This window comes from Gymnoscopelus braueri (assembly GCF_963280865.1).
Source record: "Gymnoscopelus braueri genome assembly, chromosome: 18".
Lineage (NCBI taxonomy): Eukaryota > Metazoa > Chordata > Actinopteri > Myctophiformes > Myctophidae > Gymnoscopelus > Gymnoscopelus braueri.
Window position 1 is genome coordinate 14,587,444 of NC_137618.1, and position 26,396 is coordinate 14,613,839.

The following is a 26,396-nucleotide window of genomic DNA, read 5'->3' on the forward strand; positions in this document are numbered from 1 at the left end:
TGATTGAGTGAGTGAGTGAGTGAGTGAGTGAGTGAGTGAGTGATGGAGCTATAAATATGGAGTGGGACAACGAGAGAAATGGAGACAGGCAAAAGGATGATAAGAACAGAAGCGAGAGAAAGAGATAGCGTCTGCTGGCTAATGGTTCCATCAGAGGACATAAATTAGTCACGACTGTTGTCAATGTGCTAACCGTCTTTACTGTCCACACACACACACACACACACACACACACACACACACACACACACACACACACACGTACACGTCACCTTATCCAACTGTTCCAGGTACATGAAATATAGATTTCCTTCAGAGAACACACAGATGTGTTCACTGTTACAAATAATCAAATATTAATACTGTAATATAAGACTTGTTTAACACCTTTTACAGTAAGTCCCTTTTGTCCTCTGGCTAAAAAGCAGGCTATTTTACCAGTTGTTCAAAGTGTAATGAGTGTATGACGACAATGACATTGACCAGAGCAGATCAAAGCCTGTAGATGTAGAGTGTATTTAGCCACACTTCAAGTCACATTAAAACACAGGCGGAAATACTTTTAACACATTTTCATAGATCTGTGGCAGATCTTTGCAAAACAATATGTACAGATGACTGTACTTCGGTATTGTTCTGATCTGTATAAAATGTGATTCCCATACAAAGCACAGAAAGTGACACACATTTTATCTATTCACTTTTTTAAATGACAGTATATAAACTGTATATTAGTATAGTACAGCATGGGATTAAGCGGTTCTAGCTTATATTTCAGTCTTGAATGTATTCAGACCTGTGTTTAAAATGTGGCTTGGTGTCCTATGTTACCAAATCTAAATCCATATACCTATTGTACCTATTTTTTTAATTACAGGTGTTAAATGGGGATCAAAAGTTTGTCAACATCACTGTTCTGTAACTTGGGAACATGCACTTCCAAGTTTGAAGCTGCAATCCATCAGTTTCTAGTGAATAAAACAATATTTTAACCAATCTGTACGGTAGAGTAAGGGTGTGTTCACACTAGCTGCTTTTTATCAAGAAAAAGCGCTGCCTACAGCACTTTCTATGGAAAGTACCGAATATTTATTTTTTTAAGTCTTAAACTAGTAGGTGTAGATATCACAATCAAGTTGGTGTCTTCAGTTTTTTTTTAGGGGTGTTAGGTTTTTGGACAACCTGTCCTGACAACAAACACTGCTGTTCATTATGTAATTTCATTCTGATGGAGTTTGTCCAAAAACACAACACAACAACAAAACAGGAGGTGACCCGTGACTTGACACCCTCGTTCTACATGGACAGTGAGCAGTTTTTAATATCCCTCGCTAATTCCCAGGGGAAACAATTATGAATGGTTACAATCCGAGACCCTGTTAGACAAAATTCAATAGTCCATAAATGTGCACACTGCACGTGTATGAAAATACAAAGACAAATGCATTGTCAGACAATCAGTATAGTGCCATGTCGTTCCTTATTCACACCAGTGTATGCCGACTTACTGCACTAGCATGAATTCTGTAGGTTAATGTACTTCAGGGTTCCCCAATTACTTTTCCCCAAGGGCCAAATTATGTCTCAGGTATCAAGCTGAGGGCCAGGGGCTTTGTGCCCGGCGCCAAAATCGGAATCAAAGTTTTTAGTTTTTTATTCGTTTTTTTTTCTCTAATCGAGCTAATTTGACACTGTTATTTTAGGCCTGGGATTCTTAAATCCTGTGTTGAGGGTCACACAAGGACAAAATGCACTCTGGAAACAAATTAAGTTGAGAATCAACCATTTACTTAAAAAATGTGGCTGTTACAGTCTGCTTGAAAAGTAATACAGATTAACAGCAGCCGTACATACTGAAAATCGAAATAAGTCCAGAATCAACAATTTACTTACAGATGTGTTTGTTAGTCTGTTTTAACACATTGGGTGCCAGAGGTTTATTAAAATATTATACTTTGAGTGCCAGGACTTTTTAAACATTTTGAACCTTTTTCAAGTAGTCACAAAATATTTTCAGTGATCACCGTCCTCACGGTGATCCCCTCATTACACACATACAGGTCTCGTACAATCGGGGGGAAAAAATTTAAAACATTCGGAAATCCATTCCATAGTTGCAGCCAGTTGAAAATAGTTAAATTAACATTGTAAAAAAAAAAAGTGCACAGGAGCCGAGATACAGGTTTTTGAAGTCATAAGTTAACCAGGAGGTGGATTGGAGTCTAAATCTTGTAGGAGTGATATTTCCTGTTGCTGTGAAGGAAAAAAAAAAAAAAATTAAAAAAAAAAAAAAAACCGTATATATACGGTTTTGGCACTCAACGTTAGTATGCGCAAAACCGTATATATACGGTTTTGGCACCCAGTAATACAGATTTTTTTTTTTTTTTTTTTTTTTTATGACAGGAGTTGTCGCGGGCCGGTCAGTTGCCTCTCGCGGGCCGCAAATGGCCCGCGGGCCGCCTATTGGGGAACCCTACTTGATCGACTAATAAACTCCACAACTTCAATACACATAAGTTAAGTGTCAATAGACTTGTGTTTGGGTGACACTTCATCTCATGTAGAATTATTTTCCATTATTTTTGATATACACTGCATACTTGCCAATCAATTGTTTCTGATTATGACAGCTCAGTTTATCTTCAGCAACCTGCTTTAAATGCAATGCAACCTACTTGGCCTCCTGTCAAATAATTGGATTACTTGTGAACAAAACAACTCTTTTGAAAAGCTAGAAACCGGAAAAGCAACTGTCAGTTTTCTGCAACTGGAGTTGCTTTTTAATCGGCTAAATAGCCTTGACCTCAGATTTGTAGAATTGAAGAAGTTGAATAAGCTCACTCTTGTGGTGATAATACGGTACTTGGTATCATTTCAGCAGCAGCCGTGTACTGTTTGAATGGTAGCAAGGCTGTCTGTGTATTGAGGTCCAGATTGGCAGCCTGCCCTGGATCTTGCAGCTATTGTATGAATGATGCCTGTAATTAGTTGAACTGCAAAGTGATTGTGAAACTATTGTAATGAGGCTTTCTGTGTGTATACTGTCACATTGTCCACATGGTCAAAAGGGCAAGATTAAGAAGGTCAAGAACACTGATGCACACCTTTAGTTTGAGTGCTGTATGTTTTCTCAACAAATCACTCAGTTTTCCTTTTAGGTAGCCCTTGCACAATATCAGCTTACTCAACATTCAATAATAAATCTCATTAAACTGAATCACCAAATCGCATTTCCTGTGGATTGTAACATGTTCCCCAGGGGACACATTTGTAAAAGATTTAGTCTAAGATAGAGAACTTTTACCTGCAGGTTCTTGAAAAGAAGTAAGAACTACTTAAACTTCCTTTTCTAAATGTCCTATTTAGTTTTGCTGGTATCAATTTGAAATCAAATTTTTACAATAACCAAGACCTACCAGAGTGTCCAATAGCCTTTTTATGTTCTGACAGATTAATAATATAAAAATTCAAAGTGTGCATTACTTTGTACTCTCTCAGTGCCAATGAAATAAAAATAATATTGCGAACTGTGCCAGCATTTTTTTTAAAATAAAACAAAATAATAATAATAAGTTAAACAAGAAGTGAATGGAGCAGCAAATCTTCGGATCACGATATCTTGGGTTCTGAAAATTCTTTTTTTTTTTTTTTTTTTTAACTCGGGGATAACTCGTAGTTGGCACTGAGAGAGTTAAACATCTTTTTTCTCTCAAGATTTGCTGTGTAATCAAGCATAAACACGCTCTTTTATCCACAACCTTTTGGAGGTGTCGAATAGGTCGGTCCCTGAGGATGAGGAATGAAGAGAATGGCCGACGGCAATGGAAATTTGCATGACATTTTAACTCACACATTCAATGTATTCCATTGAAGTGGGAACTCTGCAGTGTTGTGCGCATGTATTAAATGTATAATAATGCTGATAAAAAGATAGAGATGAAAATATTGCTGAGCTGGATCCAATCATCTGCTCAAAGATCCAACACAACTGGTCGTATTGTGCTCAATTGTTGTCTTACACCCATGCAATCAAGCAACTAAAAGGACACAAGACAAAACCTTGTCTGCGTGCTTATGCAATTTCTGTCCGGTGCATTAAAATGGAACCCTAAGTGTATGTCATAGGGCGACAGGGAGACATAGGGCCTCCGTCCTACTCCTCTCACCCAACACTCCCTGCTGACAGGTGCCGCCCCAACCCGTAGGATTACGTGCAATGACCAATACCACCCTTTCCGCCCGGCTTCCCTCCCCCGAACACGGGCCGATTGTGTTCGCATAGATAAGACGCTCGACAAAGTGGATTTGAACCCACAACCTCCGTGGTGGAGGGCACAGACTTTACCACTGTGCCACCCAAGCGACATATTAAAACCATAGGCAACAAGTCAAACTTGATTAACTGTAGTGTAGCTAGTTTGGCTACAGGAGAGTCATATTACTCATATACTGCGGCAAGTTCTATTCTCATTTGCTCTCTTCCTGTCTGATCACAATGACCTTTTCTCACAGAACTAATATTAAATGTAATCTGAACTCAGGGGTGCACTAGCTGCACCTAATTTATATGCAGGAACTTACTGATGAAAAGACACGAGACAGCTTGCGACGGGGTCCAAACAGATTTACTGTTTGCTTGTGTACTGCATGCACGAACACAGTCACACAGTCACACAAGGTAATAGCTCTCACATTCTCTGTAGGCCTATTCTCTGTTTTCCCAGACATTTCATCATCTATAATTAATGGGGAGGTGTTGACTCAGCGGAAACATAATACATCCATCTCAGCAACACCCACGTCCACCACGCTTTGCTCCTCCCCAGCAGGGTAGAGCTTACACTGTTGGGTTAAATTTGCATTTAACCGACTGAAGCCATCAAGTCAAACATCACAGTCTTCTAAGCGCCGAAAAAAGGTTGACATCGATTGTTATAGACTCAATGTTCAAGCAAGCTGTCATTACTGCCATCGCCGGGGGAAAGTTTTTGCCCTGAAGAAACAGTCAAACTAATTATGTTGCTAGGCATTCTACTGACTCTTAATCACCATTATGTCCTCATTCTATTTTATAGGAACTGAACCGGTCAATTGTGCTAAAAATAAAAGAGGAGAAGAGAGAGGCCTTTTGGACTGGTTATGTTAAAAAAAAACATTCTGTTGATCGTCATCATGAGACAAAACTGCTACTTGAGGGCCGACTGGGGGGTCCCCTCCACCCAGCCCCGTGCCCAGGATCGGGGTGCCTTGGGCTGGGTAGAGGCGGGCGGCGTGAGGCCCCTGCCCTGGTTCTTTTGAAAAAACATGATCTGAAGCCATCTCGTCCAGCATGATCTGACGCCTCTTCGTCCTCCGGAGGGGGTCCCCTCCACCCAGCCCCGTACCCAGGATCGGGGTGCCTTGGGCTGGGTAGAGGGGCGGCGTGAGGCCCCTTCCCTGGTTCTTTTTTAAAAATAAAAATAAATCACACTAATTGTCCAGGTTCCTCCGGCCTCAAGGAATTTTCCCGCATGTGCGTGGAGGGCCGACTGGGGGGTCCCCTCCACCCAGCCCCGTACCCAGGATCGGGGTGCCTTGGGCTGGGTAGAGGCAGGCAGCGTGTCGCCTGGTTCTTTTTCCGAAATGTATTTTAAGTACAAAGTACCACCAGGTCCTTGCGGAGGGGGTCAAAGGCGTATATAAGCGAAAGGGAGGTCGCGATGACATTTTTATTTTAGTTTTTCGCGGAAGCACAGTGAAACCCTCTGTGATTAGCAACCATCAGGGGATCGATCATACTGGAGATAAATATTCTGTGACTAGTTCAAAAAGGTAAGATAAATCGCTGGCAGTGGGTGCACGCAGCCAGAAATAAGTCTGGCAGTGAAAGAGTTAACTTAGAAAAACACAACTTGTATATTTAAATCAACTTCTAAACTAAAAGGAGATGTTCATCAACAGAGTAAGAATGTTTCCTTTGGTGTTGAGAAACCTCATCTTTAAGAGATAACATAAGCTAGCCTGATTATCTGACTGAAGCTGCGTGGAGCTTCAGTCTGACATTAGCTCCAGTGTAGGCGATTACAAGGGGGAGGGAATTAGAATTGGTTTAGAATTTCCCTAAACCAATCACAAGGGATCCCCACCTCCGACTCTCATTGGACGGTACATTTTGTACCGAAAAAATCCTAGGACAGACAGACAGTCTCACACACACACACACACACACACACACACACACACACACACACACACACACACACACACACACACACACACACACACACACACACACACACACACACACACACACACACACACACACACACACACACACACACACACACACACACACACACACACACGTCGTGATCAGCTTCTTGAGGCTCTCTCTCCTCCCTCTCTGGGTTATTATGTGGGTGATATACCGCATGTTCTCTCTCTCCGGGTTATCGCAACTTTTTGGAATAGGCTCTCTCCCTCCCACCCAATAAAGTGGCTGTAACCTCACCCTGACGAAACCTAACTACAGGCTACACTTTTTACTGCACTTCTTAATTTTGTCCCATTTCATAAAACGCTGTCACATCTTCTGCCGCCAGCCTTATCGCCATGATTTTCTCCACCCAGACCCTGAGGGAACTTTTAAGCGGTTAAAATGAACAGATTAGATTCATGCTGAGGGGCTATGATATGATAAAGGTGGATAGAATAATTAAACAGGAGATGTCTTCCAGTTTAGCATAGATGAACAAAATACAATCATATAGTCAGCAGGCCATTAGTTCTGTGCAAAACCCTTGCATCACCAAGCAATCAAACTCTTTATGGAATCAGAAAAAAAATCTGTTTTCTTAAAGGTGGTATACAGTAAGTGATATTTATTTGCCAAAATAAGTGTTAAATAGCTCTATAATCTAATAATAATAGATTGTGTATGTTTGTTCAGTAACAAACAGGGGTCTGCTGTTATTTACAGATTGGGATACCAACGTTATCCAATCAGGAGAGAACTCATACAGGATACAGGAGAAACAACAACAAATGTACTGTAAGTGGCAAAACTCAAAGTTGAGCAGGCAAAATAGGAACTGGAACACTATGAAACTTCAGCTGGTAAACGATCTTTGTGGAGATTTGATGATACTAGAGGTTCGGCTCTCACATCTATGTTGCCGAACTCCATATATGGAGCCGACTGATTTGTTTAGCGACTGATGCCATGACAACACATTGAGGTTAGACAACACACTCCATATTTGGGCATAGATGCAATTGGGAACTCTTCATATGGTTATAGCCAAGTCATTGTGACATCAGCGTACCCATTAGCCCATTTTAAGATAGGATAACAAATCTTAGGTCGGGGAGGCTTATTGTCAGTAAAATAACAAAGATAATGATAATAATAATAATAAATGCAATTATTCGCGATTATTCGATTAACTGAAAAAGTAATCGAGAATAATCGCTGAGAAAATAATCGACAGTTGCAGGCCTACTTCAACTACCCTTTATCTTCCAGACCACACAGACAGAGGAAGAGAGCGGACCGGAGGCGAAGGAGGAAAAAGAGAAGCAGAATGAGTGAGCTCAAGGAAGGGAGAAACGTTTGACGTTCTTTAATGCCTTCCAATAATACAGAGAACCATTTTTTTTAAAAACATAAAATCTTCCATAGCCGAGGGGGTGAGAGAGGGTTGAGAGAGGGACAGTGTGTATGTTTGAGGGAAGTCTCAGGTTTTAAATTATTGAGTTATTCTCTCCCACAGGGCTCAATCTCCATAACACCAACTTGACAAGTCTGTTTATAATCGCTGAGCTTGGCTTTTCTGTATGGATTTTGTCCACAAAGTCCTTTCTGTGAGCCGGACTGTTATACTCCTTGCGGGGACAAAGTTTAGTGAGGTAATAAGAAAAAAAATGGCATCATTGCAGAGAAAACGAAACACATTGCCTTGCCGAAGTTCGTTTCAGCAGTTCTTGCAAAGACAACGAGCCGAACATCACCACAGAGTAAAGAATTCAATGTGCTCATGATTTATATTGTTTTATTTCCGCAATCTGCTGGCAACGTACCATGGACACTGGACAGTTTTGAAGAAAGGTTGGCTGAGGAGGTTAGGAGTTACAAACCTTTGTAATCCCTCTCTGAGGGACTATAGACACAACCAAATGGCTGATTTAAAGCAAATATATCTTTATAGACTAATGGTCCTGTGGAGGCATAATCAAATTCATTGCATCACAAATGCATCCCTGCTGTTGAGACAGCATTCCATTTTCTGCCAGAGTATGCAAGGGAAAATACTGTATATTACCGTCTTCCTGAGGAGTTGAATTCTCCAGAGTAATCTACTCGCTGTTACAAAAGTACTTACTAAGTTAAATTAGAAACTCCAAGGTATGCTATAAACATAAAAGCCTGCCGAACTTCCTTTCCTTAAGTTCTGTTCAACTAATTTCAACCCGACAACCTGGCCATAGGTGAAACTTTAGCGATAACAGTTGACCAAAATGGTCACAATGCATTGCGGTGCGCTGTGAGCCATTTACACTCTTCGGCATATAACGAAGTGTATAGGGCTCATGTCACATGGTTATGGTATTCTCAATATTCTGTATTTTTCAGGTACAGTAGCTTCAAAAGTAAGGACGCAACTTCATCCATCTGCCATCATTGAGCAGGTGGTAGGTGAGGTGGACACCTATTGAATGGTAGGAGAATGAGATATACCCTGTGATTTAAGACAGACAAAGACGTTTTGTATCTAAAGTGATATCCAATTCTTCCTAAACAGCTCTCCTCCTCGCATCCCCTTGCAGTGGGATCACATTCGGGTCACTGTCTGGGATAGATTCCTGGGCTTGACCTCCGGCCCAGGGGCATTTTGTGCAGAAGATGAGGTGAGAAGAAATGATTGGAAAACATGGAGAAAGAGCAAAAGCTAAATGCCAGAAAGGCGAGCAGGACAATTGAGGAGACTGAGCCATTGAATATAAATGAGCACTTAGTGGAACAGATCACAACGTGACCAAGGGCTGAGTTCTAGAATGACAAGCAGCAGGGAGCGTGACACTCGAAAGAAATGAACTGCGTAGTACCACATAACAGTACTGTGGAGAGGTACTAGGAGTGCAAACACTTCAACAGGTTGGCCAGACAGTTATTATACCGTAATTTCCGTAGTATAAGGCGCACCTGAATATAAGCCGCACCAGCCAAATTTAGGTAAAAAAGCAAATGTGTACATATACAAGCCGCACTGGACTATAAGCCGCAGGTGTGAAATCCATAGATTTAGAAGGTCCCCTAGTGGCCGTTAGCTGTAAAAATCCATAGATTAGCCGCACCGTTGTATGGGCCGCAGGGTTCAAAGCATGGGAAAAAAGTAGCGTCTTATAGTCTGGAAATTACGGTACTTCACTAACTGGCAACTTCATCCATTTTACTTATAATAACTTATAGGAATAACCATGTGTTTAATCACTGTGTTCTGTCATTGCACTCTGTTCTACATTTGGCAAATAAATAAATCATACAGAATTCTTAATGACATGAACCCTATCGTCCCTGTTCTGGCGCGAACATTCAACGAAAATAGCAGATCTACAGGCGAGCTTGTAGATCTATTATTTTAGACGAAGAGGACTTAGTGTAGAGGCAAATACCGGTCCTAGCAGACCTATTATAGAGCCCTGGGGGGAAACCGGTCAACAAAAAGGTTTACAGGATTTAAGTGGTTAAACAGCCAGCTAACCATACTGTATATTGCAAGGTTATCATGTTAATGTGGGACTGAGCTGCTAAAACTTATATTTACTTTATGAAAACAAATGCTGTTCAAGTTTCCTGAAATGGTGTTTGTTTATTTATTTATTTTCTCTCTTTTTTTGTTCTATATGTGAACAATGTTACAAGAACGATGCGTATATATTTTGAGACTGAGGATTAGCAAGAACAGAGAACTGAGCAATATGAACAGATGCTTTACCAAGGGAACAGACTTTGGTCATTCTCAACTCTGCATTTTGTGAAGGTAAAGAAATGAGTTCTGGAGGATGGATGTATCAATTGTAAAAGAGTAAGACTAAGAAAAAGACCGCTTTGCAGGATTACTGCTGCTAGGGATGTCAATGGTTAGCCGTTTATTAATAAATACCCAAATATGCTTATCGGCTTATTGGTTAATTGGCATTATAAACACAAATTCTGGTTTAGATCAGAGAGAGAGAGCGAGAGAAAGAGAGTGAATGAAAATGAAAAGCACAAAGGCAGCGTAGCTCGGTTTCGGTGGGCCATTCCAGGTTCAAGGTTTCATTTCACAAAGAAGAACAATGAGCTATATTCGTTCTGGCAGGACGGACCATAATTCTAAGTAGGCGAGATGCAATTTTTGGCCTCGAGAGAGATATCCTTGGGTATTTTTGGTCTATACGGTATCCGACAGGTAGCTTAGTTAGGTGGGATCTCTTGGCACACTGCTGAACAAGCAGATTGGACTTGGGGAATAATGATGTCGCATTGCACCCTAAATGCAGAGAAGGCAAGACCACCAATGAGTGGGGAATATTTTCTGGGGAAAAAGAACACAAGCATAAGATACACAAATGACATACAACCCACTCACTGTCTCTACCTCACTAGCTCTCTCTGTCTTCACACACACACACGCAGACGCACACGCATACGCACACGCACACGCACACGCACACGCAAAGAACTCTACTTTGCCTAGAAGAAAGATTCTAAAAAATTAGGGTTCCATGGACTGGGGCAGAGCTTATGCTAAGACTGTAAGGATGACAGTCACCACCAGGGACAAAAGAACACTGCTGAGCCATCGCAAAGTACAGAGTTGTGTCCCGGACATGGCACACAGCTTGAACCAACCGACAAGTGAGAAAAATGCTGACATCTAATTTATGGTTGGGAATGGTAGAGAATAAATTGATATGTGATTGTTCTTTCTTCTTTGTTTGGACTGGCTTCTGTTTCTTTACACATGAAGAGACTGGACAGACAACTTATTCCTTGTAGAACAAGGGCAAGAGGGAAACTGTAGCAGAGACAAAGGAGAGAGGTTTCTTCAAGGGTTATGTCGTATCCCCATATATTAACTAATGAAAGCACAGGAACTGTGTTGTGTCACTTACAATGAAATTATAAATCATCATTGGCAGTGGTGTACTCGCATTGAAAGGGCCACAGCATCAGGGCTGTCAATTAAACTAATTTCCCTTATGTCCATAAGTGCTACAACTGTGATGGGAAGAATCAGAGACATGTTGTGTGTTGTCTTACCTGGGGACACTGCCAGCTGAAAATGATGGAGTTTGTCTTCATCTGGGAAGCTGGCTTTACATGTACCTGACCAAGGAAAAATTATACAAAACAAAAGTGACGGTTAATAGTATAACAACAAGAAATCAATCAATCAATCTACAATAAAAAAAATGACAGTCCTGTGTGTCTTGTGTTTGCACATCCGTTATTATTGGTATGGAGTAAGCACTGCACAAGAAGAAGCACAAGTTGTTTCTAGGTGTACAGAAAACAATCTGTATCACTTGCATTTGTATCACCAAAGTTGACAACGCTGCATTATACTTTCATTATCTATTTGCATCTCTCATTACCAACATTATGTTCTGATTGATTGTACACAGCATTTGATGTTTGTGCCCACGTTTGATTAGACTGCTGCAGCAAGCTCTGCCGAGTGACTTAATCAGTGAGTTCCAATGGCACCATGTTACCCCCTGGTGTTCAAATTGGAGTATTACAGCTGAAAAATTACAAGCCGCAGGGAAAAATCATTCAGGGACTTAGCAGTGTTTATCTTGAGCATGTCTAAATGAAAACAAAGTAGGATAATATGCTGAACTGAGGTCACGCTTAGAAATAGCTGCCTGAACTGTTACCGTAATTGAAGAGGGAATTAAAGCTGATCCCTGGTCAGGCAATTTTACCCTGCGGTGTATCCAAGCGTGAGAGGGTTATAGGAATAAAATCACAGTCACTTTGAAGTTTCGGGGATTGGAGCCAGTATGGATTGAGCATTGAGGAAGGACCTCAGCTGGAGCAAAGCACTCTAGTAGTCACAGTTGAATGAAACTTCAAAGTAATTGATTTTTCTTTTAGTTAGGCGCCGTCTTCACTGAGAACGGCTTTTGAGCTGGCAGCGCCAGTCTGCTATGTTTATTTATTTATGTATTTGATATGGACATCACAATCACATTGGACAAAACCAAATACATTGTTAAAAGTGTATATAGCACGAGTGCTAATTTTCAACACCTGTCCACAGGAAGCTTTTCTAAAATAGAGTAAAGCTTGCATTTCTATGGTAAAGACGTGCTGGTGGGCTCCTCTTCTCAGTGCCAGAGTCCCGGTGCCCCCGGCGCCCATTGTTTTTTGCCATAGCGCCCTGTGCGCTTTAAGCTGGAAATAGTAACTTTTGGAGAGGAGCACTGCTCTTTTGATCCTCCTGACTGTGTCTGACAACTCGATCATTTACGACAGGACGTTGACGTTACCACACAACCATGCGAAGCCTGTTCACCTTGTTTCAGCTAAGCTATTTGTGCTAATAACATTTGAGCAGAGCAATGGTTGATCGGTTTGAACGTTGTGGGAGTTAATAAACGCTGCATGCGAGCCCTATGGACGTGATATCCACGGCACTCCTCATCTCAAAAGGCGTTCTTCTCAGTGGACTGGAAGAGGCACCAAAGGGATAATAATATTGCAATGGGTTTATACTTTATTTTCTCCTTTTCAGTCAGTTAATCATGCTGACTTTCATATCGACAGAAAAAAATTAATCATGCATTATATTTTGGATTTGAATATTGAAATATTCTAATTCATTAACAAAACTCAGTGAATTATAAAATATTTAAAAGTATTCACACCATTTAGGTAGCATTTGACAAGAATTTCTTTGATAAGAATCTGACCTCAAGGCAAACAAACATGGTGTTGTAATAAAGTTAAGAATACAGTTTTACAAGAAACCAGATTGCAGTCTAGCTGCTCTTCTGGTACACTACATCCAGGTGTATATACGTCCCCGAAACCTTTCAAAGCTTTTACATTTTTCAGAACAGGTGTTAAAAATTTATTTGGACTGAAGGGCTTTTAAAGGGCCTTTAATCTGTGCAAATATTGAACATAATCCATCTACTGGTGAAAGGTTTCCTAATAGATTCATCAATCATGTCCTCTCAGCAGCTTGCACCACTGCTAAGACAAATGGCGGTTGGGGGTGGGCTCAAGTGAAACAAAAGCTGCGTGTGTAACGGCAAAGTAATCAGCCCTGCACCGAGTTCAACCAAAGCAATGATAGATGCATGCTGTGCTCACTCCTTAGACAGCTACCAGCTGGAGGCTGAGACAGACCTGATCAACTCATCAGTCTGAATGACTTTAACCCATTAAAACCGGGAACGCATCTGTGTAAAAAGCATTATTTTATACTTTGGCAATTCAAAAATAGCAGTTACCCACTGATATATAGTAACATACGTTTTTCAGAAAAAAATTAGGATTTAGAAGACATTTTGTGAATCGGAACCTCAGGCCTTAATGGGTTAAAAGATCTGGGGTTGAGTACTTTCTCGTGCGAACAACAGAGTGGAATATCATTATCCTAGAAAACAAAGGAATAGTAATGAACCCCAAGAGGTATTAGTCTGTCTCAGCTCGTTTAAATGACCTAAAAGGTTATATATTACTTACAAGGGAGGTTGGCTTCAAGTTCGGCAACTTCTGTGAAGAGAAAAGACAAGAGAATAGTGAAAAAGAGAGCGCGAGGGGGGAGGGAGGTGGGGAGGATGTAGAGAAATGTGGATAGGTGCACATGTGCACACCAACATGCACAAAAACATACACTGTATGTGAATTCATCACCCACACCAAGTCTCCATTAGCTTACTTACACATTTGTCATTATCTGGTATCAGAATGGCAAAGACTGGCATACTTGCCGTCACCGATACCGAATCCGAATCCAATACCAGCATTTTAGGCAATATTGGCAGCTTTTCTGATACTGATATCGGTATCGGAACAACTCTATACAGTATACAACCATATAGTCCCCCCCCCCAGGGGTGGTCTAATATAAGAGAGGCACAGTGAAACATTCATTCCACACCTGTTTTTGAAGGATTATGGTGTAAACGACCTTCAAACAGTCACAGCCTGTGGATTAAAAAATCATCATAATTCTCTCATAATGATGGGCAAGTTCAGCAATAGTGGGACTGCCTCTGGGAACGTAAGTCTTTCAGCTGGGAGCTGTACCGATTTTCTTCCGTACAGAATTACAATAGATTTTTTTAAAGCATGCTGCCCACGTATAGGACTTGTTTTGGAAATGTGCCCAATGCTTACCAAAATACCACCATCATTTGGGGAGGTGCACTGCAAACCCATCGTACAGCACCTCTTTCCCAGATACTGACAAACACTCAAAATACACCCGCTAGAAGAAACAAGGTTCATACTAACAGTACATGATCTAAAGACGCAATAGATGAACTGAAGGGCGGCTTTGAAATAATAGATTGGTATACTTTTTTTTAAAGCTGCAGAAATTATCCAAACAGACTCAAGTACGCTCAATTAATCACATAAACTGCAACTGGTTAAACATTATACAGTAGCTACAAGACGCACAGCCGCCTTTGCCACCGGGCCTGGGCAGCCACCAGGCTCGGGCGATTCAAACACACTGCTTTTACTACAGCAAACAACTTTATAATTGTTTTAGTTGCCTTAGGTTCAAGATTACATAACTTTTGATATGCTATTGGCTGTTTGTGTTCTTTTTGGAAATAATGAAAATCCGCATATATAACAAAATGTCCCAAAAATATAAAAAGCTACTCCTATGGAAAGGCTATCATATATTAATTTACTTATAATGACCCTATAAAGTTTATGTTGATTATAGCATAAACAAAGTAGTATAGGTAAGGTTTTGCCCACTCAAATGGTACCAATATCTGGTCTGGCCCTCGGACTAGCTGTTTTACTCATGATACAATTTCTCTTTCATAACAGATACATGCGCCAGATAATCCCCACATACTGTACACAACAAAACATATAATATATTTCAGTCATTCAGTCATAAGTAGCCTAATAAATTAGTCAGACTGCCTTCAGTAGCCTTTTCATAAATTATATTTGTACTTCGGCTGTCGTGAAAGTTTATATTTAGAGACTAGGGGCGTCGCCAAGCTGAAGTTACTACGGGGAAAGCAGGGGGGCGCCTACAAGACAGGGTCTTGGCTTGCTATGTAGATGACGTCATACATGCCAAAATATGGAGGAATGGCAGGACAGTGAAGCTGAGATTATGAGTTCACAAAATGAAGTGAAAAATATTCACAATGTGAAAAAAAGATTTTGGGGGGTGAAGTATTCCTTTAATGCCATGATGGGCGGGTCACAGATGTCAGAGGCCAACAATGTCTCACAATCTGAACATTTTCATTGCATTTCCACTCCAGTACTAAAGGACACTTAAGCCATTTGACAACTCTCTGATTAAGTGAACCCTACAGACAGTATTTCTATCCATGAAAATGGCACAATTGCCAAAATGTGAACCATCACAAGGCACCAGGCCAGGGCAGATGGACTTAGAAGCAGAGCACTAAGAGAATGTGCTCAACAGTTAGGAGCAGAAGAGCCAACATACTGATCCAGATATTTTTAGACACCCATTTTGTCCCTCTGCCCTGGAAATGGTCCACAATTATACCTATTCCAAAAAAAAGCACAAGTCCAAAGAACTAAAAGCCATCGGTCTAATTGCTTTAACCACCATCCTCAGTAAATGGAAAATAATGATCAGCCACTGGGCTCTATGAACCAAATGCCTTTGACGCCACATATCATGAAGTCTAAACGAGCAAGCTTTTTATTGTATTGCACAGAAAGACGACTAATTCATTAAGAAATGTAATGTATGACATTAAAATTGTTATTTCATCCTTGAGTTTTGTTACAGAATTCCACAGCGGAATTCCATTCTATCCCTATTTCTATGCTAGTTACTGCTTTTCATTTTTGTACAAGTTGCAGGTAATGCAATCTCAGCCTTTTAACCCATTAAGACCTGGAACTGTGTCATTTTTAGATTTGAAATAAAAAGCATTATTTTACACTTTGGGCTATTCAAAAATAGCAGATATACAAGCTCATAGCGCGGCACCGAGTGCCGCGCTACGAGCTTGTAGATCTGCTATTTTTGAAAAATCGTGAAAATGTGTGCAAATCTTTGAATATATATATATTTTTAAGCGAACATTTTTAACTCAAATCTTTGCTTCTGGGGGTCCCTGGAACAAAATATTTTTATGGGGGTCCATGGCCAAATACATATCATTTTGGGGGTCCTTGACATGAAAAAGATTGAGAACCACATAGGTTTTTAAGAATACTGTTGGGATTTAGGAGACCTGTAGAATCGGCTTCAGGTCTTAATGGGTTAAAAAGAAGCACAGATATGTGCAGTACAACAAAGTACCTTTTAACATTGCAGGCGTTGTCATGTTATTGTGTCATGATGATTATTCATTGGTGTATTTTTCCCCCAAAGTTGCAGACATTTAAATTCTGTGCTGCTGCCTATCTATGAGCCAACTAAACTAAAATGGACCCTCATTGGTCTAACCTCCAATGGATACATGTATGCCAAAAAATGCAGGTTGACCATCTGGTTTCCTGGTGCGGCCCAAGGAAGCTTTTGAAAGGAAGGGAAGCCGACGTAATTTTCTCAATCATGCAATTCCAGCCGGCAGATTTGTCACCCTGGGTGGCAGACTCACACCGGAAGTCGGTGAAATAACAAGACTATGAGAGTCGGCTGGACAGCTTATGGTAAATGGTGCATTTATGTAGCGCTTTTATCCAAAGCGCTTTACATAGATCGTGCATTACATTCACACACACATTCATTCACCGATGGGCGGAGGAAAGACATGCAAGGCACCAACCTACTCATCGGGAGCAATTAGGGGTTCAGCGTCTTGCTCAAGGACACTTCGACACCAACTCTGGGGGAGCCCGGGATCGAACTGGGACCCTTGCGGTTTCCATCCGGCCGCTCTACCGGCCACTCAACCCCTGAGCCACTGCCGCCCCCTATGAACACAATTTCTGAACGATTGAGACCTCGGTTCAGGAAAATAAAAGAAGACATATCAAACATTGTTTGCTGTGTTGCTTTTCGATGCGTACACTGTATAATTTTAGAGGTATCTAAAGAGCACAAAGTACGTTTCTGAACGGCCAAAGTATCGCGAGACTGTCAACCATTTCCTGTCTGGCAACCAAATCTTGCGATACCTCCGAGACAGAAACATCGAAAAGCAAACGATTAGAAAACAACCTGTGAAATGTCTTCTTTCATATTCATAAACCGAGTGTACGACAAAGGTCGCAATCGTTCAGAAATCATGTTTGTTCATGAGCTGGTCCAGCCGGCTCCATTCACTGCACACACATTCATCGAACTTCCGGTGCGAGGTTTGCCACCCATGAGTGTTCATGGCGCATCCCCGGCGTCCACCACGTCTCTTCCTTTCAAAAGCTTCCTTGGTGCAGCCAACAACTTGCTGCTCAACGTTCTAAAGCAGGTGTGGGCAGCCAACCACCATGTCTTTAAGATTGAGATCCTTGAGGGTCTCCGCCGTCCACCATCCAATCACGCTTAAGTTTGCTGGTTTGAATGTGGAACCCAACTAATTATATCAGGGGAGCAGCACCGCGGCCGGGCAAATGAATGCAGAATGGCTCTGACAGCATATCAATAGTCCAGGCCTGTTACCCGTTTAGAACCAGCTAAACTACAGCTAATGAGACAACAGTATTGAGAATGAGATGCCAAGAGACAAAAGACATACAATGCCTACGCAAAATTGGAAGAGTATGATTGTTTCGTCATGAATCTTTCAGGAACATCCCAGCTCCTACTGCTCCCCTCATTGAAATTCCTGAGGGCAATAATATTGTATCATATTATATATTGAGTACTGTGTAAACCACTGTAAATACTGCTATAGTTCAGTGTAAATGCACCAACCTCACCGAGACATGTTTCTCGTACGTGCAAACATACCTGCAATAAACTGTAATGAACACTACACAACAACAAATCATTTGTTTCACAAACCTTTGGTGAGGAGGCGGTCCCTGACAGAGATCCTGTGGGTCGAGTCGGACGGTCCGGGGACGCGGCCCGTCTTTCCCCCGTCTTCTCTCTTCAGTTTACTGGCCAACGTCAGCATGGCTCTACCGCTGTGTTCTGCCCCGCACTGCGCCCTGCTGTGGCGCACAGTCACACCACTGGTCAAATTCCTGTTAATCACAAACACCATTACGGATCCAATATGCTTCAATGTGAAATAAAATAAACAATAAATATAACAAACAGTGTATATTTTTATATTAACCCATTAAACCTGGAACGCATCCGTGTCATTTTAGATTTCTTTGGCTGTTCAAAAATAGCAGATATACGAGCTTGTAGATCTGCTATTTTTGAATAATCGTGAAAATGATTTTTTAATATTATATTCCAAAAAACTGTTAGGATTTAGATTTTTTTTAGAAGCGGCCTCAGGTCTTAATGGGTTAAATGAAATCGATAACAGTTTTGTAGGTTAAAATTGCCGCGTGCAATCGCTTTTGGAGAGTGAAGTGGATGGAGTGGGAGCGGGCATATTTTGAAAGGAGCAGGGAGCGCGTATTCAAACAGGTCGGAGCCCGGTCTCACAGTCAGACACAGTACAATCCTCAACACAGGTCAAACTTCGCCTCAGATCCTGTGTCTAGGTGAGAGACATGACCTTTGACACAATCTAAATGTTAAGAGCAGGGAGACCAAATACAACCACCCCAATTGTATACGTTTTATTGTATTAACATACTCTACCATACTTACAGATTGGACAAAATTAAATTTTATAAATTTTTCAAAAGTTACATAGTGAGGCTTTAAGCTATATCCACAAAGGACTAGTATTACCTTGCCAGTATACAGTAAACACTGAGACTGTTGCTGGGTGTAAACATGTATGAATGGGCCATGTCATTAGTATTAATTAGGCTTGTCCAAAAGAGGGGATCTTACCAAAACACTGAAAAAAGAAACACAGGGGACCAATGATTCAGCTCCAGTACTGCTGTTCTTTGTGCCTTTGATCAGTCGATGGCCTTGACACTAATTAATTAAGCCTGAGTAACAAATGTGGTTTATATCGATTGGGTAACCTAATTGTAATTAGGCAATAGGCACCGCAGTAAGTTGTAGAAATGCATGTAGTGCAAGGCTGTAATAGTGTAAGGTGTGTGTGTGTGTGTGTGTGTGTGTGTGTGTGTGTGTGTGTGTGTGTGTGTGTGTGTGTGTGTGTGTGTGTGTGTGTGTGTGTAGAAAGATAGACTTAAATTAAAGCAACTAATTATTCAATTCAATTAATTATTCATAATTAAGGTGATTCGCAATAGACGGTGACAAATGAGTAACTATTGCCTCTAGACAATTACATTTAGGATTTAAGTTCCTCCCCTTAAAAATAAAAAAAGAACGTCTCTATCCAACACCTCATAGATTCTAAATATTAGGCGTGCCGTGCAGTCGCTTAAGTTGAATTCTAATCACCTACCCATAACGGCTTCAAAAAGCTAATTGCTCCAGAATCAACTTTTATTGTCACATCACAGGTTTACAGGTGTAAAACAGTGGGCGAAATGGTTTTTTGTGCAAGTTCCATCGTTTTTGTTATTTCCATAAAAGAGAAAGGGAAGGGGTGGGGGGTGGAGCAAGGGGAAGAGAGAGAAAGATCAATGTATGAAAAACAACAATGTATCTACATTTGCATATAGTATATCTATCCGGTGCGGTATGTACCTGAGGTCATGAGCATAGCAGCAGATACTGTATGATATGGACGTTAGTTAAGGTGCAAGAATAATAAATATCACTGCGCTGTACATGGGATTAAGGTGCAGAGTGTCCGTGCGTCAGGTTCGACTGCATAGTCCACATATAGGGAACTTTCACTGGTATAATTCACAGGTAGGTCAATGAGGAAGAGCAAAAGTCCATTCTGATGAAAAGGTTTGGACTTTTGCTCTAATGATTTATATCATTAGAGTAATTTCTATGACAAGGAAAAGTAGCTGCATTTCTGCCAGGCTACCTTGAATGAAACAAAGGCCCATTAGCATGTTCCCTCTGCTATAAAGCCATTGTGTGCAGACTATCATTTGACTTGCAATAATGTAATATACGCAGTGCTGCCGGCCACGCCGGTCTTTCTAATCAGTTAAAGGAGGAGTTCACCCAAAAAATGACTTATTTTCTATCAATTGCACACCCTAAGAAGCCTTGAATCCATGGATTCTTTTTTGTTTTTGTCGCATTCCTAAGCTAATAATTTGATTCCCGTCTCCTACCGGCTAATGTATCCGGTAGGAGACACAAAGTAGATTATTTGTGTCTCCTACCGGAAATACACACGGTCATCAAATTATTGTCTTAGGAATGCCACAAAAACAAAAATAAATCTATGAAATCAAGGCTTCATGGGGTGTGTAATTGATAGAAAATAAGTAATTTTTTGGGTGAACTCCTCCTTTAAGGAACTTTTTTTTTACTTGGTACATTCTGGTGTGAAGTTTCTCGAGACAGACTGGCACACAATTTTCATATGCTTCCATCTAACAGTTTGTACATCCGCGGATATTGGCCGGTAGAACTGGTTCCCAGTTCGATCCCGGGCTAAGCCCAGAGACACTAACCCCAGAGTTAGTGTCGAAGTGTCCTTGAGCAAGACACTGAACCCCTAATTGCTCCCGATGAGCAGGTTGGTGCCTTGCATGGTTTCCTCCGCCATCGGTGTATGAATGTGTGTGTGAATGGGTGAATGTAATGCACAATCTATGTAAAGCGCTTTGGATAAAAGCGCTGTATAAATGCACCATAGACCATTTACATGTGCTAAAGATTACTATAAAATAAAGTGGATGTCCTTGTCCTGCCTCCCCCTCACTTCCGTTTTGCCTTTGCAGTCATGTAAATAACTCCTATTGGAATTGGAAACCAAATTAGTCAACGTCTATCTAGCTTGCAGAAATGGAAATTCTAAAATTATATTCCAAAATATATATTGTTGTGAACGAAAATGACAAACAGAGGACAGCTTCCTGCTCTCAACTGTTATGGGGCAGAATGACAGACTCTCTGTAGCATTAAAAGATTGTGGAAGAAGTTGCCTGGCACGAGAGACAGTTAGGCCTGTCGCAATTATTACCGGTACATAATTGTCTAATCACAATTATTTGAGCTAATCGATTTTTTTTTACATAATCGTCATAATCGTCATAATCGTCAAAATGGGGGGGGGGGGGACTGAAATAGCAGATCTACAAGCTTCGTGACGCATTGTAAGCTTGTAGATCAGCTATTTCCTCTATTTTTTTTAAAGTGCAAAATCATTAAATATGTCAGTCATTTCTTTGTATATTTAAGTTATTTGTCATATAAGTTTTGATTACAAAGCCTAAAAGGCAAACATACACTAAAAAGCAAAACACAATGAAATCGTTAATCGTTAATTATTCGTATGACAATTAATTGTCAACTTAAAGGGATACTTCACTTTCGGGCCGGGGACACATTTAAAAAAAATATTAAAAATAAATGAAAAAACGTTATGGAAAATTCATGGCCCCCTCACACATTAGTAGGACACTCTAATGCGTGAGGGGGCCATGAATTTTCCATAACCTTTTTCATTTATTTTTAATATTTTTTTTAAATGTGTCGGCGGCCCGGAAGTGAAGTATCCCTTTAAATGCTGTAATCGTGACAGCCCTAGAGACAGTGTGTGTAGAGTCCCTGTCAGTGAATGAATGCAGTACAGTAGTACAGGTATTTAGTTAGCTCTCCGGGTTAGCCGCAGTATGAGAGGAGATATCAGATGTCAGTTCCACTGACCCCCCACCTGCCCCAGCTGTCAGTCAGCCTGAACCCCTGCTTTGCTTACTGACACCAGGCAGCCCCCCACCCACCAGTGGTGTAAAGTAACTAAGTACATTTACTCAAGTACTGTACTTAAGTACAATTTTGAGCTATTTTTTACTTTACTGGAGTATTCCCAATTTTCAGTACTTTTACTTCTACTCCACTACATCTCAGAGGCAAATATTGTACTTTTACTCCACTACAATCATTTGAAAACTTTAGTTACTAATTACTTTGCAGATATAAATGACTATTATAAAACACGCATTAACCACTTTAGCCCTATTTTATACATAGGCTATTTGAAAATAGCCGATCTACAAGCTCACAACGCGTCGCGATGCGACGCGTTGTGAGCTTGTAGATCTGCTATTTTCAAATATTTGAGTACTTTTACTTTTGATACTTTAAGTACATTTTGATACCGATACTTTTGTACTTTTACTCAAGTAAATTTTTAATTCCGGACTTTTACTTGTAACGGAGTAGTTTTACATTGCAGTATTGATACTTTTACTTAAGTAAAACATTTGAGTACTTTTTCCACCACTGCCCCCACCCCGGGGAGGACAGGACAACTGACCCACGTTACCGACATAGACTTGGGAGCAAAACTAGCCTGGACAATAGCCATGAAAACAGCTTTACTGCTATAAACCACTATGTTGTTCATGTATACCAAATGCACCTATATGGGGTCTGTAACTCAGAGAGTGTACAAAAAGAATCAAATGGACCCCTTATGGGTCTATTTGGTTCCATTTTGTACACTCTCAGAGTTATTTTAACACTGCGAGGGTTTTACTGTGAAGCTAGTGTGGGCAAGTTAGCTTACTAACTAACTTACTAACCAGTGGTGTAAAGCAGCCAAGTACATTTACTCAAGTACTGAATTTTGAGGTATCTTTACTGTACTGGAGTATTTCCAATGTTCAGTACTTGTACTTCTACTCCACTATACATCTCAGAGGCAAATATTATACTTTTACTCCATTACAATTATTTGAAAACTTTAGTTACTAGTTACTTTGTAGATTTTGATTATTATTACAAAACATATATTACCCACTTCAGCCCTATATACATTTCGGCCATTTGAAAAATTTACAATCTACAAGCAGCTTGTAGATCTGCTATTTTCAAATGATTTTTATCCATTTTATGCATTTGAAAACTTGTGAAATGGGACATTCTACACAATGAGCACTTTCTACTTTTGGTACTCCAAGCACATTTTGATACCAATAGTTTTGTACTTTTACTCAAGTAAATTTTGAATTCCGGAATTTTACTTGTAACAGAGTATTTCTACATAGCAGTATTTAAACTTTTACTTAGGTAAAACATTTGAGTACTTTTTCCACCACTCAGTGTAGGCAAGCTAGCTTATCAACTAACCCAAATGACCAGCATGCTAACAGTGGCTAATGTTAGCTAGTCCTAGTGTGGTGACAGGTGCATCCATAAGACAACAATTAGCCTGAAGGTGTATTATACGTGCATCAACTTGTGTTGGTATACATGCATGATCCTTGCTTTGCAACACTGCACACAGAAATGTCACTTGTCAAGTCGGTCAACTATTAGATCTAATACACTATTATTAATTCATCAGAATCTGTCATGGCTGTTGGTGGAGCAGAGATCATCTGCCAGTCTGGGTGATTTTTTTTAGGAACATTTGTTTGAATAAAAAAAACAAAATGCTTGTATAAAAATATTAATTATACTATACTAGTAGCAGTAGACACAGAAGTAATACCAGACATGTAGCGATTACAGTGCCTAGGCCAAGAACTGATGCAATGAAGAATAAAGTCATATAACAGGGCAATGACTTTCTGGAACTCTCTACCAGTAACATTGCATCACAGAAATGAAGGATAAAATGCATTTTAAGAAAAGGCTAAAGGAAATTTGTAACTCTGTTTATTTCACTATACCATGTAATATTACTTAGGTGAATGCACTAACCGTGTTTTTATGCTGTAAAGTATTTTATCTTGTTTTTGTGTGATATCTGTAAACTAGTTTTTGTATGTATATTATTCTGTGTGGGCCCCTATGGAAGAATATATGTTGCCAGGTGTAACAGCTATAATGGGATCCTAGATAAACTCAATCCAATATACACTCAACTCAATCAACAAGCAGGTTCAGCTATATGTCTATTATTGTCTAATAGTGCATTGGTTCTTTAAGTGGGGTCCGGGGACCCCCAGGGGTCCTTGAGGGGGTACCAGGGGGGCCCCCAGCTATAAATGTGTTAACATAGCATCACAATAATTTTAACCTTTTATGCTTTGGCCATTCAAAAATAGCAGATCTACAAGCTCAGTGCCACGCTATGAGCTTGTTTTTTTGCAATTCTTCGAATATAATATGTTTTGAAGCGACATTTGTGGGTTCAAATCTTTGCTTCTGGGGGTCCCTGGAACAAAATATTTTGACATGGGGGTCCACGGCCAAACACATATCTGTTTGGGGGTCCTTGGCACGAAAAAGTTAGAGAACCACTGTAATGTTGTGTTGTTGTGTGCAGTGGTGGAAAAAGTACTCAAATTCTTTACTTAAGTAAAAGTACCAATACTGCAAAAAAAAATACTCTGTTACAAGTAAAAATCCAAAATTAAAAATGTACTTGAGTAAAAGTATTGGCATCAAAATGTACTTAAAGTACCAAAAGTAAAAGTACTAAATATTTGAAAATAGCCTAGGTATAAAATAGGGCTAAAGTGGTTAATGTATGTTTTATAATATAATAATTTATATCTGAAAAGTAACTAGTAACTAAAGTTTTCAAATAAATGTACTGGAGTAAAAGTACAATATTTGGATCCAAGATGTAGTGGAGTAGAAGTAAAAGTATTGGAAATTGGAAATACTCAAGTAAAGTACAAATGCCTCAAAATTATACTTAAGTACAGTACTTAAGTAAATGTACTTAGTTAATTTCCACCACTGGTCTGTGGTCTGTTTGTCTGCGTTTGTTTTTACCTGCTGTCCTCACAGATCAGAGCTCCGTCCTACAACACCATAACAGTAATCGATCTCACGCTGGCCGCAGCCCCCCAGCTATAATATAATAGGGCTCCGTGAGAAGAGGCACTTCAGTCAGTTCTTCAGGCGGCGAATGGCGTCCAAAAAAATCAATGATGTAAAGGAGTTAATGATAAAATACATATAAACAAACTGGGCTGATGATCAGCTGTCAGAAGTTCTGCTCCGGTGTCACAGGCGGCGGAAGTGCAGTGATTGTGTCCGTTCGTCATTATGGTCCGGGGTGGTTTCTGGGATAGTATCGGTGTAGTTCCGCCCCAGCTAGCTCCGGCGGAACCTCTCCCTCCGCTGTATAGCTCCGAGATGAGGTTCCTCGTTTCCCTCTGCCGTTTGAGCAGGACATTGTCGCACATTTTCCACTTTACATGTTTCTTACCCCTTTCTGCACATCGTATCCAAAAAGTAAAGCTTTTCCGCCATTCTTTCAGATGTTTTAAGTTCTAGCGCACCATAAAAGCTATCCAACGAAAGTATTTAATTTGCCTCGGTCCTCATCCGGTTACATGTTTTTAAGACATTGCGCAAGAGTTGCGCCCGTAGAGATAACATTACTTATTCCCCTACTGGTCAAATGTTGAATTGCATCTTCTAATGCAAAATATTATGGAACCGACTGAGGATCGAGGCAAATTAAATACTTTCTTCAACTCGTTGGATAGCTTTTATGGTGCGCTAGAACTTAAAACATCTGAGAGAATGGCTGAAAAGCTTTACTTTTTGGATACGATGTGCAGAAAGGGGTAACAAACATGTAAAGTGGAAAATGTGCGACAATGTCCTGCTCAAACGGCAGAGGGAAACGAGGAACCTCATCTCGGAGCTATACAGCGGAGGGAGAGGTTCCGTAGGGGCTACGCCCCAGCATGATTTGATATCGGATGGATAAGGATTGGATATTTCTCAGTGTGGTGGGGAAAAAGTACTCAGATATTTTACTTAAGTAAAAGTGGCAATACCACAGTGTAGAAATACTCTGTTACAAGTAAAAGGCCTGTGTTCAAAATGTTACTTGAGTAAAAGTGCAAAAGTATTTGGCATCAAAAATGCCAAAAAGTAAAAGTACTGAAATGTTTGAAAATAGCAGATCTACAAGCTCACAATGTGTCGCGATGTGACACGTTGTGAGCGTATGCATAAATTAGGGCTAAAGTGGTTAATGTCTATTTCATAATACTTTATATCTGCAAAGTAACTAGTTACTGAAGTTTTCACATAATTGTAGTGGAGTAAAAGTACAATATTTGCCTCTGAGATGTAGTGGAAGTAGAAGTAGAAGTATTGAAATTTGGAAATACTCCAGTGTAG

At 40.3% G+C, this 26,396-nt stretch overlaps 1 protein-coding gene across 1 annotated transcript in view; it reads right to left on the reverse strand.

Moving 5' to 3' along the window:
- Positions 1-25,267, reverse strand: part of ube2f (ubiquitin-conjugating enzyme E2F (putative)) — a 65,068-nt gene extending 39,801 nt beyond the window's left edge. Inside the window, exons 1-4 of the mRNA XM_080412744.1 lie at positions 25,029-25,267; positions 18,177-18,361; positions 13,727-13,756; positions 11,288-11,353 (exon numbers count right to left, since the gene is read on the reverse strand). Coding sequence (XP_080268870.1) covers positions 11,288-11,353; positions 13,727-13,756; positions 18,177-18,291 — 211 coding nt within the window. The 5' untranslated portion in view covers positions 18,292-18,361; positions 25,029-25,267. The remainder of the gene's footprint in view (positions 1-11,287; positions 11,354-13,726; positions 13,757-18,176; positions 18,362-25,028) is intronic.
- Positions 25,268-26,396: the final 1,129 nt, after the last annotated feature.